The 20,307-nt window shown below is 48.4% G+C and overlaps 1 protein-coding gene across 4 annotated transcripts; it reads left to right on the top strand.

The window, feature by feature from the left end:
• Positions 1-5,330: 5,330 nt before the first annotated feature.
• POU2AF3 (POU class 2 homeobox associating factor 3) lies at positions 5,331-13,615 on the top strand. 4 transcript variants are annotated; one of them, XM_064577450.1, is made up of 5 exons: positions 5,577-5,940; positions 6,248-6,342; positions 9,875-9,929; positions 11,318-11,547; positions 12,951-13,615. In XM_064577450.1, the coding sequence occupies exons 4-5, from the start codon at positions 11,350-11,352 to the stop codon at positions 13,320-13,322; spliced, it is 570 nt and encodes a 189-aa protein (XP_064433520.1). In that variant the 5' UTR covers positions 5,577-5,940; positions 6,248-6,342; positions 9,875-9,929; positions 11,318-11,349; the 3' UTR covers positions 13,323-13,615. The 4 variants fall into 4 exon arrangements, with proteins under 4 accessions (XP_064433518.1, XP_054367714.1, XP_064433520.1 ...); XM_064577449.1 differs by having other exon boundaries at positions 9,755-9,929; XM_064577448.1 differs by having other exon boundaries at positions 5,331-6,342; positions 9,755-9,929.
• The last annotated feature ends 6,692 nt before the right edge of the window (positions 13,616-20,307 follow it).

Here is a 20,307-nt window from a genome sequence, read left to right as displayed (position 1 = left end):
ATTCTGGGTGCTCAGGGACTCTAAGAAGGTCAGTGACAAACTAGAGGGTTTCTGAGCTCAGTGGCTCAGAGACCTGAAAAACTATATGTGAAAAATTAGAGGAACTACAGATAACAAGCCTCAAAAAGAAAAGGCTTGTGGCAGGGGGCAGGGGGCAGGGCTGGGCATGACTTCTTTGGGCTCAGCACTGGGCCTGGCCAGAGTAGGTGATCAGTATATGCTGTTGAAAGAATGAATCAGCGAATGAACCAGACAAACCCATAGTGGAGAAACAGTGGAAAGGAAGTGGGAGAACAGGTATCCCACTCCCTCTGTAATTTAACAGGCAGCTGATGGCAAAAACCAGGATTTATTTATCTTTGTGTTCCTGGTGCTTGATATCATGCCAGGACATAGTTGGTGCACAATTAACATCTCATTGGATTTTGGCTCAATCGATGATCACTATATTTAAACGGTGGAACGGGCTCCCTTATAAAGACAGAGCTCCCATTTCCTCCACGCATGTTCCCATGGGCCAGGAGCTCAGCCAAGTGGTGGAGGGAGACAGAGGCTGGCTGACCACCAGCAGGAATGTTGGGAAAAGACTCTAAGTCTCTCTCAACACCTCAAAGGTCCCTTTCAACATCCAAACATCAGGACCCTGTGCTATATTTTTAAGCAAGTGAGCCTGTTAAAGCCTGTTGAAAGATCACAACATTTTTTTTTCCAGTCTTTTATTAAACCTCCAGAATGATTATCAGGATTTCAGGGCAGACACCCTGGAGGGGACGATGCCCCCAGCGAGAGGGAAGAGTCCCTAGTCTGAGAAGCACAAACTGTAATTAACTTAGTGGGCAGCCCACCTTCTCCTCCAGCCGGTCTCCCCTTTGGGGTTCTGGTGTCCCCAGTCTTTACAGAATACTTTCAAGTCAGTATGCTGCCCTGCCTTGGTCTCCTCACACACCCTGACAGGAATACAAACAGCACATCAAAATACTTCCACATGCACAGCGTTCACAAGTGTGTTTGCCTGTCTCACAGACAGAATTTTTCCAGTGCTGGTCACAACTCATTCGTGGGTCAGCAAATTGTCTTCATGACTCCCAACCAGCATACATTTTTCAAATAGAATGAGATGGAAAAGATAGGAGAGGAAATGTCAGAATGCCTCATATACATAGGTGTATTTTGCTTCATGAGAAATTTGTTAAATAAACATGTAAATGTGGTTACATAGTCTGTGAACATGTAAAATGGATTTATTATTGTGGGTTGAAGTCAGAGAAGTTTGAAAGCCTCTGTTATAAAGGATCAGGAAGACAACATTGATAGTGAAGAGCAAGAGCTTTTGCATCAGATTTACCAAAGTTTGAGACCCAATCCTGCCATTTATGTGCTTAAGAATCTTGGGCATGTTGCTTACCTCTCTGAGCCTCATCTGTGAAACGGGGAGGCCGTACAATACAGTGCCTGATATCCAATAAACACTCAATAAATGACACCTTTTAGAAAAAAAGTCTCCCATGAGGACCATCAACTCTATGGGGTCTTGGGGTAGACCTGGATGCTCTAGGCCTCACGACATGTGCAGATCTGCAGGAAAGATTCACGGGACTTTTTAGAAAGGACTCTCCTTTGCACCCACAAGCATGATTATTGTACCTAAAATATCTGTGCTGGGGTTTTGCAATTATAGAAACAAATTATAGGAACAAATTATAGGAACCCAAACTTCTTCATATTGGGGTAAAAACTGGGAGACTTCTCCCAGTTTCCCAAAATGGGGCTGAGGCCTGAGGAAATCCAGTTTTCCGAAGTTCAGGCCAGTGACAGCACTGGAACATCCATCTCAACAACAGGGGCAACACAGAAGCCCCCAGAACTGCTGCCATGGTTCAGGCAGAGGTTTCTCAAGGAAGGGACAGAGTTCTTTGCTGTCTCTACAGACCATGTGACTTCCAAGGACCTCATCTCTCACAGTCCCCAACCTCCGCCTGCCTTCTGCAAATACTGTGTAGCCAAACATCAGCCTCAGCTTCAGTGATGTTGCCAAGGGAACTCAGTAGCCTCCTAGCACCGCTGTCCATCTCCCAGCAAAACAAGAGGTTAGCAAGGAGAGGAAGCCTGAAAAAATTAGAAAGCACCCCAGAAGAGAGGGAAACTGACACACTCAGGGGGCCAAGGAGAAAGACAGCAATGCAGGCAAGAAATGGAAGAAGGCAGTGACAGGAAGTGAAAGAGAAAGAAAAGAAAGAAAGAAAGAAGAAAGAAAGAAAAGAAAGAAAGAAGAAAAAGGAAGGAAGGAAGGAAGGAAGGAAGGAAGGAAGGAAGGAAGGAAGGAAGGAAGGAAAAGAAAGAAAGAAAGAAAGAAAGAAAGAAGAAAGGAAGGAAGGAAAAGAAAGAAAGAAAGAAAGAAAGAAAGAAAGAAAGAAAGAAAGAAAGAAAGAAAGAAGAAAGGAAGGAAGGAAGGAACTTGGAAAAAAGTAAATAGAAAGTCCAAAAGAAAGATTTTAAAAGCAAACAAAAAAGAAGTGGAAAACCAAAAGGAGGAAGACAAAAGAGAAAAGAAGTACCGGACGAAGCTTTGAGGACAAGAGACCCTCCCTACATCCACAGTTTTGTTCACCATTCCGTCAGAAGGAGCAGTGCCCAGATGGGGGCAGGGCAGGGAGAGAGGGAACAGGGGCTCTGTGAAGTCCCACTGTCCTTCCCCTCCTCACAAGCCTGGTCCTCAGGCCTGATGCCCATCGGGGAAACGCAGGACACAGGCTCAGAGGCCTCTGTGGAAAGAGACTGCAGAGGCTGACAGATTCCAGCTGGGCTAGAGACAAACACACCCCGTCCTGCCCTCCAGGGCCAGGTGCCATCTCAACTGCTCCCAGCCCAGATGCCCTGCCAAGCAGCTCCTCCCCATCCCAGACTCTGAGGTCTTGTCACCTCGGAGACCCCCATGCCCCCATCTGGGTATGTCCTACCCTGCAGTGGACCCACTCAAGGGAATTCAGATTATTTTTCTGGTGGCCTATGGGGCTCAGCTCCACTCTTGGCATTTCAGAGAACTCAGGGAACAGAGGCCCGTAACCATTGCCTGGCCTGGCATCCTGGGAATGTCTTGGCTTATTCACAAAGGGAACCCCATCCCGCTTCTCTGTCTTCTGGGGCCACCCTCTTCCCTCAGGGGCTAGAAGGGGATCTGGGCCGGCTCTCACTTCCTCTCGGGAGCACTCCTGTTTCCCTGAGCTCCCAAATCACACGGAAGAGGCCTGGCAAGTGTGTGGAGAACATAACCCAGCACAGTTCTATCGTTTGGGAGGGGCTCAGCTTGCAATAGCCTAGCAGCCTGGTGTCAAGAATTTCCCACCTCTCCCGCAAAGTGTGAAGGCCTGAACACAAATCTGTGTCCTTTAAGCTAAAATGAGCAGGAACCAAGCTAATCATCATTTCTCAACACATACTCCTGCAGTAAAAGGGGCAGGGATGGCTCAAGACAGAGAAAGAGGAGAGGAGAGGGACTTCACAGCACAAGAGACTCCAGCCTCAGAAAATCCTGGGGGTGAGGCCCCACACACATCCCCGGCTCCTGGTGGAGGAGCAAAGGGTCTTAATGGGCAGGCATTCTGTCTTGAAATCGCAGTGTCTGGGGCCCAGACGGAGAGCCGACCAAAGGCAAGGAAGCCGCTGGTGGCCAGGCGGGGCCAGAAGGAGATGAGGCACAGAGCTGAGGCCTCTGCCAGGCCTGCAGCCTGCAACCTGGGGCCAGAGTGACTCCCTGCTAGGTCATACCCGCTGGCTGCCATGCTCACTCCTCCAAACCTGAGATTTTCCCTCAAAATGGAGACTAGGGATACAGGAATCAGTCTGGTGGGCCAGCCTGGCTCAGGTGGTCATGAAGGGTCCCCTAAGTCACTCGGGGCTCCCCGAGCTGCTTTTGAGGCAGAAATACAGAGCATCTTTGAGGACTCCTGCTCTGTCTGTGGAAAGGTGGGCAAAATGTTTAAAAATACAATAAAAGCAAGGCCCAGCACCCAAAGGGGTCTCACTCCCTGTTTCTTTGGACTGTCTGTGGGGTGCCTGTGTGCAGGATTTCTGCAGAAGATAGTCCATTTTGTTAAGCCTTTGAATATTCAAATTGAAAGTATCGCGCAATCATTGATTGTCAAATCATGGGTTTCTAGAGGTTTTAAATACTTGGCATGAGGGGGAAAAAACTCAAACCTATACCCGAAGGTATAAAACATTAATTCTGTTTGTCTCCTGCTCCAGGAACCTGGGTGCAGCTGGATGCTTTGTGAAACTTTAAAAATGTTGCATCTCTGCTTCTCTCCCTGCACAGGAGGCCTGTGAGGCGCCGAGTCCCCGGAGCTGCAGCACCCAGCCAGCGCCCCAGCTGCTGCTGACCACCATGTCGGGTAACGGGGCTGCTTCTGGGGTCGGGTCACGCGAGCCAGGGGCCTTGCGACCCGGGCGTTTTCCCACAGCTTTGCCTGCGGAGAACAGAGAGGCACAAAGTCAGGGCATGCCAGTATGAGCCGGGATCCCGCGAGGGCACGGGCCCCCCTGTGGCCGCTCCCCCCGGCGCCTGCTCCCCAGGGCAGAGGCCCAGAGGCCGGCTGGGCCGCTGCGGACGTCCGCGCACCCCGACCCCCCGCCCGCCCCTCCACTCGGCCACGGCTGCGACCCTGCGGCTTGGCGGCGCGGGCTCTGCGTGCCCAGAAGCGGCGGCGGGGGGAGCTAGAGGCGCACGGCGAGCGGGACCCGAGCCGCGCGCCGCCCGCCGCACAGGGGTGGGCGCTGGCAGCCCCTCCGCGGCCCCGCGGCTGCACCCGCGGCCCCCCGCGCTGCGAGCCGCTCGGGGAGCGCGGGGGCGAGACTGGACGGCCGCGAGAGCGCGGAGCCCAGGCCTTGCGGGCCGCGCGCGGTTCCCTGGGTCTGGGCGGCGAACGGCGCAGCCTCCTTCCCGGGAGACCCCCAGCTCCCGGACCCGGCGCGCGGGCCCCCTGCGGTCGGCTGCGGTCTCCGCAGTGACCAGGCGCGGCGCTGGCGGCCCCGCACTGTCGCCAGGCGCCCGGCCGTCCGCGCGGCCGCCCCGAGCCGCGGGGCCCGGCCCCTCCCACGCGATCGCCGCGGCGCCCACTGCAGGGTCGAGGCCAGGGCCCGAGTGGCCGGTGCCCCCGCGGCCACCCCCGATCGCGGAAGCGCGCCCGCCCGGCCCGGCCCGCGTGGCCCAGCAGCCCGCAAAGTCTCACCTACTCGCTGCGGCTCCGCCCGGCCGGCCCGCTCCCGGCGCGCCCGGACCCCTCCCCGCCGACCTGGGCGCCGCTCGGCCTCCCGCGAGCCGCGCAGTCCGGCCGGGCCCCGCAGCCCCGAGGGCGGCTTCCCCGCCGGCTGCACGGTCCCCGGGAGCCCCGCTCGGCGTGGCCCGAGGCTCCGTGAGCCGCCGAGAGACGCCTGCACCCGAAAGGGAAGGGGTGGGGAGCGACGGAAGAAGGGCGAGCAGGAGCGGGGGCCGAAGGAGGGAGGAGGGAAGGATGGAGAGCCGGAAAGGCGGAGAAAGGGGGCGAGGGAGACAGGGCAGAAGAAAAATTCGGGAGGGAGGCAGTGCCCTGGGCCCGGTCCCTTTCCTGTGGTCGGTCGAGCAAGTCCCTCAGTGGCCGGAGGACAGAGCTCTCCAACCCCCACACCCCACCCCTGCCCGCCGCTTGTCCCGGGGCTGAGTCCAGACCAAGGGCACGTAGAGGTTAGAGCCTCCCCAGAAGCTGAGCTCGGCCTGCTGGAGAAGAGAAGGACTCAGAGTTTCCACACGGGTGGGAGCATCACGGTGGGGTGGCCTAAGTCAGCTGCTCCAGATCAGAGAAGGCACCCCTGCTTTGGCCCTGGGCGCCTCCCAGGCCCCTAATACCCTCTCCCAGGCGGAAGGCTGGGCCCAGAGCCCGAGGTTCCCCTAATTTAGCCAAGGTGGTGAGTTTCCTTAGGCTGCTCTCCACATTCCTGAGCGGAAAAACCTGTGTGCTATTGGTCTAGGGATAGGGCCCAGCCTGGGATGGGTGTCCCCGCGGATTTCCACAGGTTCTGTTCCCACTAGGGCCCTGAAACCTGCCCAGCTTCTCCTCATCCTTTCAAGTTGGAGAAATTTGGGGTTCCTCTTTGCATTCTTCAAACTTAGAAACCTGGCCTCCAGCTTCATAGCCTATAATGAGGACCCCCCACATCCCAGTCTGACCTCCAAACTTCCCACTTGACCACTGACTGGATTGCCTTTCCCCAGAGAAACCGAAGGTGTATCAAGGTGTCCGGGTGAAGATAACAGTGAAGGAGCTGCTTCAGCAGAGAAGAGCACACCAGGCAGCCTCGCGGGGAACCGTAAGCATCACCCCTTCCCTTACTCCGCGCCTTGCCTTCAGCCTCATTTAACCCTGCGCCTGGAAAGGTGTAGGAGGCCACGCCAAGCTCAGTCACCGTCCCCAGACCTGGCCATCCTCAGCTGTCTTTATAACTTTTGTGCCCCGCGTCTTCCCAGCTCACCACAGGAAGCCACAAAGGACAGCTAGAGCTTGGGTGGGGCTCAGGAGTTGGGGGGAGCTCGTCCCTCACTGATCATAGTTGAGTATAAAGGGCTTGTTGGCCTGGTGCAGGGAGAGGAGCAACCAGCAGGTAAGCAGGTTGTTGTTCCGGTAAGAAGACAGTGTGTGTGCCCTCACATGAGCAAAGAAAATCTCTCCCAGAAACTCATTTCATTTTAGCGAGCCCTTCAAGGAGAGAATCTCTGTGGAAATGCCCCCTGCTTCTCATTCTTATGAAACCCAGCCTCTGAGGTCATTTATCTGCCAATCACCAGGCATAGAAAGTTCCCAGCAGAAATGGGCCATGTGACTGCAGAAGAGAGAGCTCAGGGTTTAGAACCTCCTCCTTCATATGAAGCCTTAAGCAGTTCCCAGTTATCAGGAGGTGATGTGGGCAGTCATAAGGGTACCCTGCCACTTTCTATACTTTCTAAAGCAGATAGGACTGCCAAGAGTGTTCAGGGCAGCAGCAGAACCAAATAAACTAGGTGGGGTTCTCCTCCCACAGAGGGTAATTTCATTGCTGAAAGCCCTTGATCGTACAATTGCTTGTGGGTTGCTTGTGTGGATGTGGGCTATGACAGATGAGCCCATATTGCCAGTGTTAGGATTGGTCTTGTCTCCAGCTTATTGGCATCCTCCCCACAATGGTTTTTGAGCTTGGTGCTGTTGGTGTGCAATGCACGACTTCCTGAAATGGGCCTTTGTGGGAAGAGGCAAATGTTGTAGGAGAGATGAGCACAGGTTCTAGAACCAGTGGACTGGGTTCAGATCTGAGCTCCTCTGTGGTATGTGCAGATCCTGGAGCAACTACTCGGGCTCATCCCCTGTGTCCGCATCTTTAAGCTGGAGACAGTAGGATTTTATGGGGGTTAAATGAGTTATGGCATATAAAGCACTTAGAAGAGTGCTTTCCATTTAGCAAGTGCTCAATAAATGATAGCTGTCATTATCATTATTTATGAAAAGCAACTGAAATAAAATTACAACCAAGAACTGAAAGCCAGCTACCCAGTAACGTCCATTGGCTCCCTTTGCTCAGAGTTTCAAGTTCAGGTGTAAGCTTGCTGTGATTCAGCCCGTACAGCACAAATTTTACATTCATGGCAAAAGTTCGTACCTCCGTGTACAGAATGTTAGCTAACACATAAAGCTTCCTTCCATTTGCAGAGGGTTTGTACAGTGGTTAAAAGATAGCACTTTTACACACTCATTATTTCATTTAGTTCTTATAACAACCAAGTGAGGTAAATAGATCAGGATCTGCATGCTTCTATTCCAGCTGAAGTTCAAAGTCTTACAGTTACTAAAGGCAGAGCTAAAAACAGGGCCAAGGTCTTCTTACTCTTCATGTAAAAAACAACAACAACAACAACAACAAAAACATTCCCACCTATTGGCTCCCTAAATTCATCCTTCTGCAGATCCAACTGTGCTGAGCAGAAGTCTGGTAATCTCAACTGTCAATTCTTTCAGTTCAGAGATGGTTATAAAATTAATAAAACCAGGAACAAGGGAACTGGGAAATGCCTCCGATGGAAAAAAAAAAAATCAGCAGGATGTTCCCAACAAAGTATAATCTTTCATTAAGGAGCTTTGGTACATGGTAGAATTCTGCTTCAGTGTACCTGGAGAAGTCCCATTTGGGCATGATGATTTTATGGCTGTTGGCCTCTTACAGGTTGATTTGGCCACTGTTCCCCTTAGCTAACTGCGGGAATGAAAGCAAAGGGTAAAACATTTCACTTGTGTATCTGACCAGTATCCATTTGCTGGAGCTATGTGATTTATCTAAGTTTTTCTGAATTCTAACCCCCCCCCACCACCAACACCCCCAAGAAATAATAAAGCAGTACTTCTGAACCAACACCTTGCAGGGACACAGACACACACACACACACAATTCTTTTACCTTTAGGAGAAAGGGAAACTTGAGTTCATATTTATGAAAAGATATACTTTACCCTTTTTAACCATTAATTTTTTTAAAACAGCCTTGATGTGCTTTTATAAATTGTAGATTGTGGATTTTTGTGCCCTTTTGAAACCTGAGAGAAAGGTGCCTTTCTTTGTATTCTTGGAGCGAAGTAGAAAGTGAACCCATGACTAGAGAGATAATATCGAGCAGGAGACTGTAAACATACCTGAGGGAGATAATGTGGGTAGGCAGACAAATAGACCATTCCCCGGGGAGCAGTGGGGTTAATGGGAGCTCTGCCATGAAGCAGATTTTTTAAAAACCCACTCCTTCCAAGTCCTTCAGCTCAAGCTGCAGCCAAATATTTGCATAAAGAGCTGGTGAAGGATTCTAGCTTCCTGGTTCATGACATTACGGCATGGATCATTTTCAGACTTACCACCATGGCCTGTTTCAGCAGCGGTTGACAGGGAAGCCCCCCGCCCCCCACCCCCCACCCCCACCCCTGCCCGCAGCAGTGCGCTGTATGGGAGTGAAGTATAGGCTGTGATCCAAGAGAGGTGTGGCGAGCTTGGCTTCCCGGCATGGATCACAGAGCAGTGCTGGTCCCTTTAAACTTTAAAGGCACCATCTGAAACCTTAAAAAAGAATCCGAAATTACTCAGTACAATTATCAGTTCAATTGGAAGATACAGGCTGCTTTACTTTAAACAGTTCAAAGGGATAATCTCATAAATTTCCCTAAATCTCAGGTATTCAGAGTAGGGAAAAAAGCAACTCACACAAAGTCGAACTACTTCCGAGTATTATCTAGAATGTAGAGAGGCTTCGGCTCACTGACTGCAGTTTTAAGAAGATATTTTCTGTTGTAATATTTCATGTAACTATTTCATGTAACTATTCATGTAACTATTTTCAGCCACCCAGGATTAGCAAAGTTAGGAATTGTGTCCTTTTGGGAGAACAAATTCCTAAGGCTAAGCAGCCAGAGAGAATATCAAAATTTTGAAGAAAATGATAGACTAAGTCACAGAGCGTTGGGATTAAATAAGTTTAGCTCTTATTAATTTTCAATTAAATTGTTTAATAGAAAAGCTGTTTACTGGGTATTCTCAAACTATTCCATTTCTCTGTAACATACAAATCGTTTACATTCATTTTTTATCTAAATTTAAATTTAAAATTTAAGTGGGAAAATCTGATATTGGGGGGGAAAAAACCCAAGCAAACATAAAAACTGAATCTAAATAAAATAGAACATTGGGTGTATGTAACGACAGCCACCTTTTTTTAGAAGAAAGAATCTGGCTTACCTTAGAGCAGAAGGCACCAAAGTTCATGTGAAAATGGCTTCGCTTTCCCCGGGAAGCACTTTGAGTTCATGAGCTCTGTGGTCCTGTTCTTGCTTTGGCAGCTGCCTGGGGACAACGGCGTCCACCTTTCAGACCCAGTCCCACCATCTGCTGCAGGTCAGTACAACCAACGTCACAGTTCCCTCAAAACCTCTTCCAAAGGTCCACCTCGAAAGTCTCTCAGTGCTTGATTCGGGGGTTAAGATAGACACCACCATTTAATTGGAATCCAACCAATCAGAAAGTGAACCAGGCATAGCGACTCCAGATGCAAGCCCAGCAAGGTAACAAGGGCGCATTTTTGTCCTTCTTTTCTGAGACGTCTATTTGCTGCTTCCTATTCTGTCCCGAGAGTTGGTTCTTCACATTTATTCCAGTTCCTCATCGCCAAGTCACTAAACTTGGCTAACAGATCAGAATTGCTTTCAGAAACTTGCTCTCCTTTTTAATGTACTGTTAGATGGACTACAGGACACCCTCGGGTTCTCGAATAATGCCTTTGCTATTGTTGATTTAATGTCTAGCCACCCACAGGGGCTTCCCTCCCCTTCCTCTCTCTCCCCGGGGAGCCACTCAAGCAACTGCAAGTTTTCTCAGCCCAGTTCGAATAACTTAATATCTGTGCCAGCCAGCAGCTAGGTGTTTCCGGAGCTCACATACAAGGGAAACTGTGCTTATGGTAGCTCTTTCATTTAACCTTAAGGAGCCTTGAGACTTCAAGAAATCCAGGGTTCGATTGTCCTCTGATAGATACACTCTAAACCTGTCTTCTCTGAGCATTTAAGGCTAGCAGTCAGAAATTGAGCCCATTAATAACAAAACGGAAGAGGAGTCGTGTTTTCAGAATTATGCTTGGTTGGTAGCTAACAATTTACTTTAATTCCGTTAGCATGTGAACATGTTTCCTAAGGAAACATTTTTGCTTTTTGTAATTTATAGCAAGTACCACTGATGCACTTTACATTCTTGGTTTCTATTTTTATCATTTGTGTTGCTCTCTGTATTGCTCCTCAAAATTTAAGTTACTGAGTGAGCATGAAAAGTTTAGGAAAGCAATAAGCCTAAATCAAGAGACTTGTTTCCCACGGCCTTAGAAGTTTTCCTAAAGCTTCACATAGTGTTGTACGTTACTTCTGAGAGGCGAGGTTTACTTGAACCGCAGATGGGATGTTGATGCCTTATAGTCCGAGAAAGTGGAGCCTTGAGCCATTATTTGACTGTGATAGTTGGACACAGGTTGAATTGTCATTCTTTTATTTGTGCCCTGGCCATATTTACAGCCACTTTCCACATTATTAACCAGATTCGATCCACTGGGACTCGAGTTCACTAGGGCAACGAAAAACACCCAAATTGCCTGCCTGTTTGCTTTTCTAGAACTTCTTAAACCCCCCTTCTCCCCTAGACATGGTAAAATATTCAGAATACAGAATTCCATTCAAAGTCGTAAGTACAATTTTTAAACAAACAAACAAGAAGTCTGTCTTTTTCCCTTTCTCTTCTAGGGCTGTATTTTGAGTCTGAACAGGTTTCTTCCATGTCCAATTATTTTCAAGCCCGAGAATTTTCCAGTTGTGTTTCTTGTGAAGAAAATACAAGCTGCCTCGACCAGGTCTTTGATTCCTACCTTCAGACAGAGACACACCTGGACCCTTCGCTCAATTCCACGCAGAGCACTCCACACTATTTCCCTGACAGCTTCCAAGCTGCCCCTTTCTGCTTTAACCAGAGCCTGGTAATTTATCTCAGTTCTTTACAAAACCTGATTGTTGCCTACTCTGGGGTAGTAATGCTTTGTAAGAAGGTTTGCATCATCTCCTGAGAAATCACACACACACTATCAACCAGGAAGTCATCCAGGAAACAGCAGAGAGCCATTTAAAACTCAGTGGGCGTCAGAGTAACCACACGTGGGGGGCAAACCTTTGGGTACACACGTGATTATGATTTCCCAAGGCAGCTACGCCCAAGTAAAGCAGTGTATGGCAATAAAAAGAGGTTTCCCGGCAATATTCATTTAATGTTTTTAAACTGGAATGAAGACAGTTGTGAATTGAAAATGATTGATTTAAACAGTAGTCCTTGGATTTTTGAGTTCTGGAAAATGGCATTAGGCTGCGTCTATGCAGTACCAAACTGTCATTCCGATAAGGGGTTTTTGTTTCATTTTGGCCCTGAACTGGCCCCACTAACCGGTTGTTTGGGTCTGGTGTAGGCACAAGAACTCATTTGGGTCTGAGACGGCTGGTAAAGAAGAAGCCCTCATACTTCAGAGAATTTGGATTCTCTATTCTTGATGACCCTCACATGTTTGCAAATACGGTATCATTTAAAATGGAGTAAGATTTCCATTAGTAGACACAGGTTGTTTGCGATGTTTTTTAGATACTCATATAGTTTTTTAAACTGTAAAAAGTAAGTTGTGTGTGTGTGTGTTTTTTTTAATGTACATACTTTTTTCTTTTGGTTTGTCAAAAAGTCTGTGTAGGTGTCAGACTAAATTTTCAGAGTATAGGAAATTCACTCCACAGAATATGCACACCGGACCCCAGTTATCAAGCTCCCTTCTGGCTTCCAAAGAAGGCTTTCTCAGTAATAATTGTAGGCCTGCTTAAAGAAAGCAGAAGGTACCTTTCTCCTCTGGGGACAAGACTTCAGTGACTGTAAGAGTAGTTGCACGTCTTGGAGTCTCCCAGACACCGGCTCACTGAAGACCCCCGTTGTACCTGCGTATGGTTCACTTTGTTCTCCACGGTCAAGGTGTGGAGGAACATCCACGGTGCCACCTGCGGCTCATGTTGTGACCACAGCAAGATCTGACGTGCAGGTGACTTGAAGAACAATGGGATTTTGTGGTTTAAGAACAAAGCATCCTCTAAAATATGGTTATAACAAAGGAAGCCAGTGAAGCAAGGCGATTTATTGTTGGGGAAGAAAAAGGCAAATATAGAATAAGGTGTCCTGAAATCATGCAATCAGCTAATAAAATTACTTCTGCAGACCTGAGTTGGGCTGGGTGTTTTGTTGTGTTGTATTTCCCCCCCCTAATGTTCTTACTCTGAGTTAATAAATCCTCTCTACTCAGCTTTTTTAATCCTGTCTAAATGATCAAGCTCTTTGTTCCTCGGTTTTCTCTAGACCCCAGGATCGCCTTCGGATTCCTCCACTCTGTCGGGTTCCTTAGACTACAGTTACTCGCTGGCTCAGCTACCTTCGTGTGCTCTGGAGAATTACAATTCTCCCCCTTCTCTGGACACCAGAAACTGTGGCTACCCCTCAGAAGACTGCTCCTACTCGCACTTGCCCTCGTACACCCAGTACGACTGCTTCTCCTCAGCCAGCACCTCAGTCTGCTACTGTGCGTCGTGTGAGGAAGAGCACCTGGACACCCTCAGAGCAGCGGAGTATTTCTCCTACCCCGGCACAGACTATGTGAACTTCGCCCCCTCAGCCGCCACGGCCAGCGAGTTCTATAAGAGGGGAACAGACTGGGACATCTGCTATAGTTAATGGCAATTACATTAATTTGGAACATGGCGTGAATATCTCTGTCTTTCGGCCACACCAAATGACAACTCGAAATATGCAGCCTGTTAACAAAACATCACAAAGCCCGGTTCCTGTGTCGAATTTCCGATGTTCTGATGCTCGCTTAGGCATTAATATGAAGTCCTCAGACCTGGTCATTGTGCCACTCCTACTTTGTATGCTCCCAGTTAAAACTGTCGTAGGGGATGTTCAGTTGTTTTACTTTTCTATGTAACGAACAAATTCTAATTTTTTTAACTAATAAATTTTGTATTATTAAACGTTGGCTTATTTTTTTTTTAATTTTCTGATGATAGTTTCCGGTTGCTTTGAATAACACCAATTAATTCTGGAGATCACCAATTACTTTTCAACAGTTTAATCTCATTTATCCATGAATTTTAAATTATTTTAATTTGGCAAGATGCCTTGGCTCCCACAGGGATGGAGGGTAGACACAGCTCTGATGGCTGAAAAGGAGGGGCAGCCTCACCTCCAGATGAGGGTGTACATCTTGGAGGCACCTCAGAGAAAGACATTTATGAGTCATTAGCTTCTCATATCTAACAGTCAACGAAACGTTAGTATGACCAAAAGGCACATCTTGCCTACAGCAATATTAACCCATGGATCATTCTTTTTCATGTCCGAAGTGGTGTTTTGTAAACCTTCTGGGCAAATACTTGATCTTTTTTTCTCTTGCGAGCCCCCATGCTGTTGGTGGACCAGAAGTTTTGGAATTCGTTGTTACCTTAGATTTCCGAATTTCTGCGGGCAGTCCTTACACATGCATTTGCATCACTCATTTTTTACAGATTGGTTGAGACAATTGACCATGTTGTTTATGACTGAATTTCAGAGTTTACTGCCTCCGATTAATCTATTTGAACAAGCCCAGCCATCCTTCAGGGGAAGAGGAGTTAACTTAAGCTGCCTGTGCCCAACTATACTGTCCAACCCTGTTTGCCGAGGGCATTAAAACACAGGACCTAATCCCTGCACTGAGTCCCGCAGTCCGGGGGGCATTTTCCATGTCCCAAGGTTCTGCACAATGGTAATATCGGTACCATTGGTCCTGGCCACGGCTACCATTTTCCGAGCCCTCCCCGTGTGCCAGAATTGCCTTCGGCTTTTCTCACCCCTCTCTCCTCTCACTCAATGTCCACAACAATGTTGATGACAAAATCAGGAGTCTGAGACTCAGAGAAGTCAAGTCACCTGCCCGATGTTACCCAATCAGTAAGTACCCAGGCTTGGGTCTGAAGAACACCAGAGCTGTGCTTTGTACTCACTCCCTGGTGGTGAAAAGTTTGGGCCATCATCTGTGGAAGACTGCTCTGGAACCTGTGAAATCATCCCCCATTAAACTCCGACTTCCTCCTACAAATACGGGTGTGTCCCCCACACAGCTAGTCAGAGCTCCCCAGAAGGGCCGATTGTCCACAGATATGAAGGTGCCAAGCACAAGAGCTGAGGTCCCCACTCTGGGGACCGAGGGAGAGAAGCTGACAAACCACCCACCTCAGTGGGCCTTGTTCTATCAGGAAGCAGATAGGCTTTCAAAATGACATGCCTAATTGTCACCTCCCTGGGGACTCCACTAAGGCTCGGGTAAACAGAACAAGTTGCAACCTGCTTCATGGGTTAGCGATGCCAGGGAAATAGAACAATCACTGCCTTTCTGAGATGCCGATAAAACTAAATTTTTAATAGTTTCCAACTAAATTGAAACTGACCTCTCGCCGACAAATACCTGTTCGGCCAGACGGAAGCCCCTGCATGCCATGCACCCCACCCCACCCCAGCTGTCCCTACGGGGCAAAGAGCAGATAACCCAGAGATGACCAGGGGTTGACACAAAAATATCCTTTTCCTGTTGCCATTCTTCTTTCTTTCTTTTTTTTTTTTCATTCTCCATTTCTATCCTCTGCCTTCCTAATCAGATCTCTTGCACTCTAACAGAGCCCTTGCTCCTCGCCTCTTGTTCTTGCTTCGTATGTCCCTTAGTGTTTGCCTAAATCTAGTTTGGAAAAAGATTCAAAAAAAGAATGTGACACATGGGCTAACAGAGCTCACGATGTTTTAAGATCTTTCCAGATATTGGGGCCGACAGATATTGGGCCCGGCACACGAGGAAGTGAAGGAACACTGCGCACCCGGTGTCTCAAGCGCTGCATCTCACACAGAGCAGCTCGGGAGCCCTACAGCCCCAGAGAGAACATCTGCCCATGGCACTGGGACAAGCCGGAGGGCCTCTCATCAGCATACAGCAGGGAAGCTGCAGGAAATCCGGACGCCCGAGCCTCGCTGTCAGAAAGCATGATTCAGTAAGTCTGCCCTAGGAGCCAGGCACCTGCATTTTTTAAATGGACCTAAGTTGATTCTGAGAGAGAAGTTCCTCTGTCTACACGGGAAAAGCACTCACATATTCCACGTCTGAATCGTTCCACTCTAGGATCTAGCAGTGCAATAACAGCTTATATGGACTAAGCTCTTCCCATGGCCCAGGGCTGCGGGCATTTATCTCATTTAATCCTCAAACAACAACACAAGAGAGATACTATTACTGTCCTTGTTGGTTTTTTTTTTTTTTTTTATCAACAATGAAAGTGCAGCTTGGAGAGCTGGAATAACCTACCCAAGGTCACACACCCTGTAACCAGGTTGAGTTCTCCGGCTCAGGTGGTTTGAACGTCCCATGGCCGTTAGTATACTTCCCATGCATTATACCTGGAGGAATTATCTATTTGGAATTGGATCTTTTGCATGCACATCTGTACCCATCTCCTCATACCTCAGAGGCATTTAATAAAATTATAAATGGGAGTTTCAATGAATGAATAATTTTGTTATTCAGAACCACTGGATTAATAAAACAAAATATTTTTTTAAATTTTATGTATTTATTTGTCAGAGAGAGAGCACAAGCAGGGGGAGCGACAGGCAGAGGCAGAGGGAGAAGCAGGCTCCCCGCTGAGCAGGGAGCCCGATGAGGGGCTCAGTCCCAGGATCCTGGGATCATGACTCAAGTCCAAGGCAAACACTCAACCAACTGAGCCACCCAGGCATCCCCAAAAAACAAAATATTAATTAAGCACTTACTATGTGCATGACAGATTCAGTACCTTCGAAATGCAGTCAAAGGGTAAAAGGAGATATGATTTCAAAATTTAAAACTGGAAGAACTTCAGTTATGATGGACATGGACTAATTTTTCAAATTCTTGGGAAATTTAAATTAGGGGGTCAACCCTTAGAGCCTGAGAAATAAGACAAAGTTGAAGGTAGTAAACATCTGGAAATGATGACCTCAAGCAGTGGCCCAGAGTGGTGACATCCTGGCTGCAGGCCTGAGCTGCAAGTGGACATCAGGGAGCAAGGACCTGCGATGGACCTGGGTGGGGGGATAAAGAGGGAGGGAAGGGGGTGCTACCTTTTGATAGAAAACGTTTTTTAAAAATCATTATTCAGGAACGCCTGGGTGGATCAGTTGGTTAAGCGTCATGATTTCAGGGTCCTGGGATCAAGTCCCATATCGGGCTCCCTGCTCAGCAGGGAGCCTGCTTCTCCCTCTGCCTCTCCCCTGGCTTGTGCTCTCTCTCTGTCAAATAAATAAATAAAATCTTTAAAAAAATCATTATTCAGTCTAGAATCAAAGCCAATGAAAATTGTGAATAATATAGTTTAAAATAAATGAGGACTAGCCATCATTTCCAAATCCTCAAACCCTAAGTAACCCACAGCACAACCCCTGGCAGGGCTGCTCAGAAAAGTAATTAACTCTTAGACTGTCTCCCTGCCTCTTACAGATGAAGGTGTGGAGATGACCTGCCTACGTGAGATTGGTCTGCGTGGCGGCTCTAGGTCTTGGGAGCTGGACTGTGCTGTGGCCAGAGAGCGGGCCATTCAGAGCCATGTGAATTTGTGCTTTAAAAGGTAGCTTAGGGGCGCCTGGGTGGCTCAGTTGGTTAAGCGACTGCCTTCGGCTCAGGTCATGATCCTGGAGTCCCGGGATCGAGTCCCGCATCGGGCTTCCTGCTCGGCAGGGAGTCTGCTTCTCCCTCTGACCCTCCCCCCTCTCATGTGCTCTCTCTCTCTCTCATTCTCTCTGTCTCAAATAAATAAATAAAATCTTTAAAAAAAAAAAAAGGTAGCTTAAATGGCCCCATTTCTTGTCTCTGGGCAAGATGTAGGGGCTGGAGGACGAAAAAATCTGAGGGCACAGCTCTGCATAATAATAAAGCATCAAACTCGTTGAGGGCAGGAATCAGCATCCACTGAGAAAATAGTATTTCTTGCTTAATATGGCTGGAGAACATGCTGTTGGTTCTTGGGAAATGTGGAAACGTGTGTGTGTGTGTGAGAGAGAGAGAGAGAGAGAGAGAGAGAAAGCACCATTCATTGTCATCTGGGTAATCGGGAGGAAAGAGGAGACACCTGCCCTTGACCCGTCAGGACGGGACCTGGAGTGTCCCAGCTCTGAAGCCTCCGCCTCCCACCCCTACTGTGCAATTCTAGGTTGAATAAGCCAGATTTCAAGCAGAGCATTGCTGTGGTTACCCAGGTCCTCACATTGCCCTGATGAGGGGGAGCGATGAATCCAAGGGAGAGATCAGTTTGTGGGAACGTGATAGTCACCCTAAAGGGGAGCTAGAATTTCACCGTGGTTATACAAAGAAGGAGGCATTCTCTGAAAGGAGGACCCATCGGAGGACTGAGAATTGGGGAGCGTCCTCAACTGGGCTCCCTGTGAGAGGTCCAACCTGGGGGCCCTTTTCTTTCAGACTGTGAGAGCACAGTCCCATTCTGCATTGTTGGATATTCCCCCTACCACATTATAATTCTATGGGTAACCCCAGCTGTTCGGAAACATCTGTTCCCCATAGAGCTTTGGGCGGAAGGACGGAGAATAAAGGGAAGGCACTTTAGAGGGAAGCAGTTGCCCTTCTCTGCCAAGAACTGAGCAGTGCTGGTGGCACCCATTGGAAGGGACGTGTGGTCCAGGGCAAACAGAAGTGGTCTACAGCCAGTGATGGTGGCCCCACCCGGGGCAGGGATCCCGGGAAGGGCATCAGGAGCGACGCAGCCACTCCAAGACACAGCCAGAGGAGAGCGATGCTTGAAAGTAAAAAAGGCAAGCTCTCGGGTCCCTCAAATAAGGGGTAACTTTAGGACAAATAAAAGAAACTTTTTACATAGCAAGTAATACACTTAAAAAAAAATTACTCCTACAAGTTGAACATTTAAATAGTTTCAATAGGGGTCGAGATTATTTTGGCTGATAATATTTTAGGGCTGGAAAGGGACCCGGAGATCACCCAGTTCCGTCATTCTCAACCCTGGCAGCACATTACAGTCACCTGAGGAGGTTGGAAAAATGCTGACGTCCAAGTCCCACACCAGTGAATCACAATCTCTGGGGTGATCTGGGCATTAGGATTTTTTTTAACTCTTTATTTTGAAATTACAGGAAATTACAAAAATAGTGTCTAGCCTTTATCCAGCTTCCCTCAGTGGTGACTGACATCTCAAATAACTATGGTATAATATCAAAATCAGGAAGGTGACATTAGTACAAAGCTAACTAGATGATAAATCTCATTTTTTTTTACAGGCATGCATTTTTTTTTTTAAGATTTTATTTATTTATTTGAGAGAGAGAGAATGAGACAGAGCACATGAGAGGGGGGAGGGCCAGAGGCAGAAGCAGTCTCCCTGCCGAGCAGGGAGCCCGATGCGGGACTCGATCCCGGGACTCCAGGATCATGACCTGAGCCGAAGGCAGTCGCTTAACCAACTGAGCCACCCAGGCACCCTACAGGCATGCATTTATGTATTGTTAGTGTGTGGAGGTGTCTATGAATAAGCATTAGTATATTTTTAAACTCCCCCACCCCAGAAGATCTTAATGCATAGCCAGGGTTGAAAACCAGTGGTTTTGTCCAATCAAACCCACATTCCTACAGACAAGGAAATTGAGCCCAGAGTAGCAAAGTGACTTGTCCAAGGACACCCCATCTTTCAGCAGGGAAGGCAGTGAACTTTCTCAGTCCAAAGATCTTTACTGTACATACGCTTGTTACAAGTCAACATGTGCTACTGAAAAAGAGCTGATCGTTTAAGGGTTGGAGCAAGGGATAAAGGGGCATGTGCCTCATTTTTGAGGTCACTTTAAGGGACAAACACAACACACAACCTTTGGTAGCTCTTCCAACCTCATCAGCTTATTGAAAGACAATTGTTTTAAAATTCCTCAAAAGCAGGGGTCTTGGACAATAGTAAACATCTCCCCATGCTCATTATTATTATTTACGGATTCTGACTTGGAGGGATCACAGGACTGGCATCACGTGGAAATTCTTTGACTTTCTCTCTGTGTGTTTCCTTCTGCTTTCTTCATGCTGCAAAGGGACTTTGCATGTTTGGGAACACACAGCCAGACTTAAAATCACCTCCCGCCTGCTCTCCCTCTCTTCTCATCTCCACTCAAGGCGCTGAGCCGGGCGGGTAAGACAGCTTGCCTACTTTCTGCGGCGCTTGGTGTCTTCATTTTACATGCTTTTTGGCCTGAGTAAGGCACAGAGATGTTTCCTCCTTCACCCACAGCCTGCTCCCACTCGGTGAGCCTCAAACTGCTCTCCATGTCCAGTGCAGCACATTCAGGGGGGGGCATGGAAGACAGCCCCTGTGCCCCTGGTGTGGGGCCCTCTCAGCCTGAGCACCTTCTCATCTCAGTAAATCTTTCCGCACACCACCCTTTCCCTGAAACAGACAAACACAGCCAGGACTCCATTTGCACTTGAACTGGAGTCCGGGCCTAGGGCAGCCGCAGGGGTCGGAAGGTTGGAGGGTCTCCTGCGATGGGCGTGGCAGATGTCAACCCTGGAGCTCTGGACCCCGGCTCTCCTCTGAGAGCCCCTGGGACTGCTTCTTGGTCCCAGAAGCTGCCCCTCGGAGCTGGGTTTGAA

The sequence above is a fragment of the Mirounga angustirostris genome, unplaced genomic scaffold (genome assembly GCF_029215605.1).
Source record: "Mirounga angustirostris isolate CCGP_5_RB_7025 unplaced genomic scaffold, mMirAng1.0.hap1 SCAF_13, whole genome shotgun sequence".
Classification (NCBI taxonomy): Eukaryota; Metazoa; Chordata; class Mammalia; order Carnivora; family Phocidae; genus Mirounga; species Mirounga angustirostris.
This window is presented reverse-complemented; position numbering and strand designations above follow the sequence as displayed.